Here is a 2,521-nt window from a genome sequence, read left to right on the forward strand (position 1 = left end):
TGGCCATTTTTCAAGATGTCACCATCTATTTCCCTACGTTCTATATCTTCCATGTCCTTTTCCATAGTAAATACTGATGTAAAATACTCATTTAATATCTCCCCCATTTTCTGCAGTTCCACACAAAGGCCGCCTTGCTGATCTTTGAGGCCCTACTCTCTCCCTAGTTATCCTTTTGTCCTTGATGTATTTGTAAAAACTATTTGGACTCTTCATAATTCTGTTTGCCAACGCTACGTCATGTCCCTTTTTGTCCTCCTGATTTCCCTCTTAATTATACTCCAATTTGCCCTCTCTCTCTTTTCCCATCTCTCTATCCCCCTGTGCGTGACTGTTTCTCCCTATCCCCGTGTGTCTGTGTTTTTCTCTCACCGAGATTCCGACATCTTCGAACCGTTGCGCTACCGTTTACTGTGTCTGCTCCCATTGGTCAGTTTGAAATCAAACTCATGAGCCGCGCGGTTTACCGCGCACGCGCAGTTCATCATGGGAACTGGAGTGTTCTTTGGGCTCAATGGTCACACGCTACCTGCTGGAAATAATTAGGTTAGACAGTACCTGCAGATAGTAGAATAGCGATGCGTTCACATTAATTGCAAGAAAACCTGGAGAACCATCAACCTGATCCTTTCCACAGATGCTGGCTAACCTGCTGCGTGTTTCAATATAGAAGCAAATCATTGCCGATGCTGGAATCTGTAGTGTAAACAAAAATTGCTGAAGGGTCACAGTGGGTCAAGCAGCATCCATGCAGAGAAGGCAAGCTAACGTTTCGAATATAAATGACGAATGTTTAAGCATGTTTTTCCATCAGCCAGGATCTGTGACTGCAACTGGTGAATGGTCTTTGGAAAGGCTAACTGTTTTTCTCTCTCCACAGATGGTGCCAGACGTGAATTTTTCCAGTAATTTAGGTTTTTGTTTCAGATTTCCAGTATCCGAAGTTTTTTTTTGTTTAATCTGCAACTATTGTATTAGTCTTAATTGTTCAAGCCGCTCATTTTCTCATACTAGGCTGCGTATTTCGGCAACGTCTCATTCGAAAGCCCAAAAATACAAGCAGCTTCCAACAATCTGTGTTTTGCCTTTTAACGGATTCATCTTGCCCAGTATTACAGGCTTTTTCTAAAGGTTTCAAACACGTTCGGTACTACTTATAATATCTTGCAATGGTGAACCCATAAATCTGTGTTCTTGTAAATTTAACTAATCCACTGGAGAAAGTGAGGTCTGCAGACGCTGGAGATCAAAGTTGAAACTTTATTGCTGGAACAGCACAGCAGGTCAGGCAGCAATCAGAATCTTTTGCGAGTTTGTAGGCTTTCCTTGCTTTTCGGCCTTGATTTCCCCCTGATCCTGCCTTCCAGCCTCTCTCTCTCAATTACCAGAATTCCCCCAACCACCCCACCGTTCCTACTCCAATTAAGCCTTTTCCTTGGGGTCTTGGCACCCCTTGTGCAGTATGCAGTTAAGTGCAGAGTTCTCCAGTCAGTGGATACATTATTCAAGATGATGTTTTACATTGTCAAAATGGGTTAGTTTTTTTTCCAATTTTATATAATGTTACCCAGAAAATGCAAATGACCTTACCCTCAGCTGTTTGCCAATTCAAAGCAGTTGCTCCCAGTTGCTTTATAACAACTTTAAGGAGGTTTACTTTAACTCAATGAAAACAGATAATTTTCCCTTCCTTAGGGTAAAACCATTTTTCTACTTGGTATTTTCCCAGTTCAGAACAGGAGCTTTTCTGTGGGGAATACATGAAACAGACAATGTAAGAGGGCCTCACATCCAAACTCAAGTTCACTTTGACTTACCTGCAATCTTAATCTTGAAGTTAATCCATTTTAATATCCAAAAATTAATGATTTGTTCACTTGGCCCCCCATTTAATGAGATATATCATGGACTAAGTTATCATGAATATCAACTTTAGAATTGAAAACAGCAAATGCCATCTGCAATACCATTTTATTTACACAATTATTTCTACATAATCACTTTATGTAGAACATCTGATCCACATAAATAAGTTCTCTTCATAGTTTAACAAGTTCTAGGTATTGAAACATCTAATATATAAAGCTGTAGCAAAGCCTTCATATGTTATAGTTACAATCAGAAATATAGACACTAGTTTCCCAACAGTTACAGTACAAGTAACATCCTGGAATATCCAGGACACAGGATCTGTGATGGATCACAGGTGCTCTCCTATGGTTTTGGTTGGGGTTCTATGTTAGATAAGTGTAAGCTGGAGGACTCATTATGATTCAAGTCCCAATGTACTACAAATTCAGAAACAAACTTAGTCTCTCTGTAATGCTGTAGAGGCGATCACAATTATTTTAGCAAGAAATTATGCAACAGGACCCTGGTTTCAAGTGAAAATCACACCCCATATTCATTTTCAGGGCAAGAAAGCTACAGACCAAATACCCCTCTACATTGTCTCTAACAAAAACCCCCCAGGACAGGTGTAGCTAAGTTAGATGCAGAGTAAAGCTCACTTTACACCTTC

General features: G+C 40.1%; 1 protein-coding gene across 1 annotated transcript in view; it reads right to left on the reverse strand.

The window, feature by feature from the left end:
- Window positions 1-534, reverse strand: part of arhgap19 (Rho GTPase activating protein 19) — a 24,825-nt gene extending 24,291 nt beyond the window's left edge. Inside the window, exon 1 of the mRNA XM_043712883.1 lies at window positions 373-534. Coding sequence (XP_043568818.1) covers window positions 373-386 — 14 coding nt within the window. The 5' untranslated portion in view covers window positions 387-534. The remainder of the gene's footprint in view (window positions 1-372) is intronic.
- Window positions 535-2,521: the final 1,987 nt, after the last annotated feature.

This window comes from Chiloscyllium plagiosum, chromosome 22 (genome assembly GCF_004010195.1).
Source record: "Chiloscyllium plagiosum isolate BGI_BamShark_2017 chromosome 22, ASM401019v2, whole genome shotgun sequence".
Taxonomy (NCBI): Eukaryota; Metazoa; Chordata; class Chondrichthyes; order Orectolobiformes; family Hemiscylliidae; genus Chiloscyllium; species Chiloscyllium plagiosum.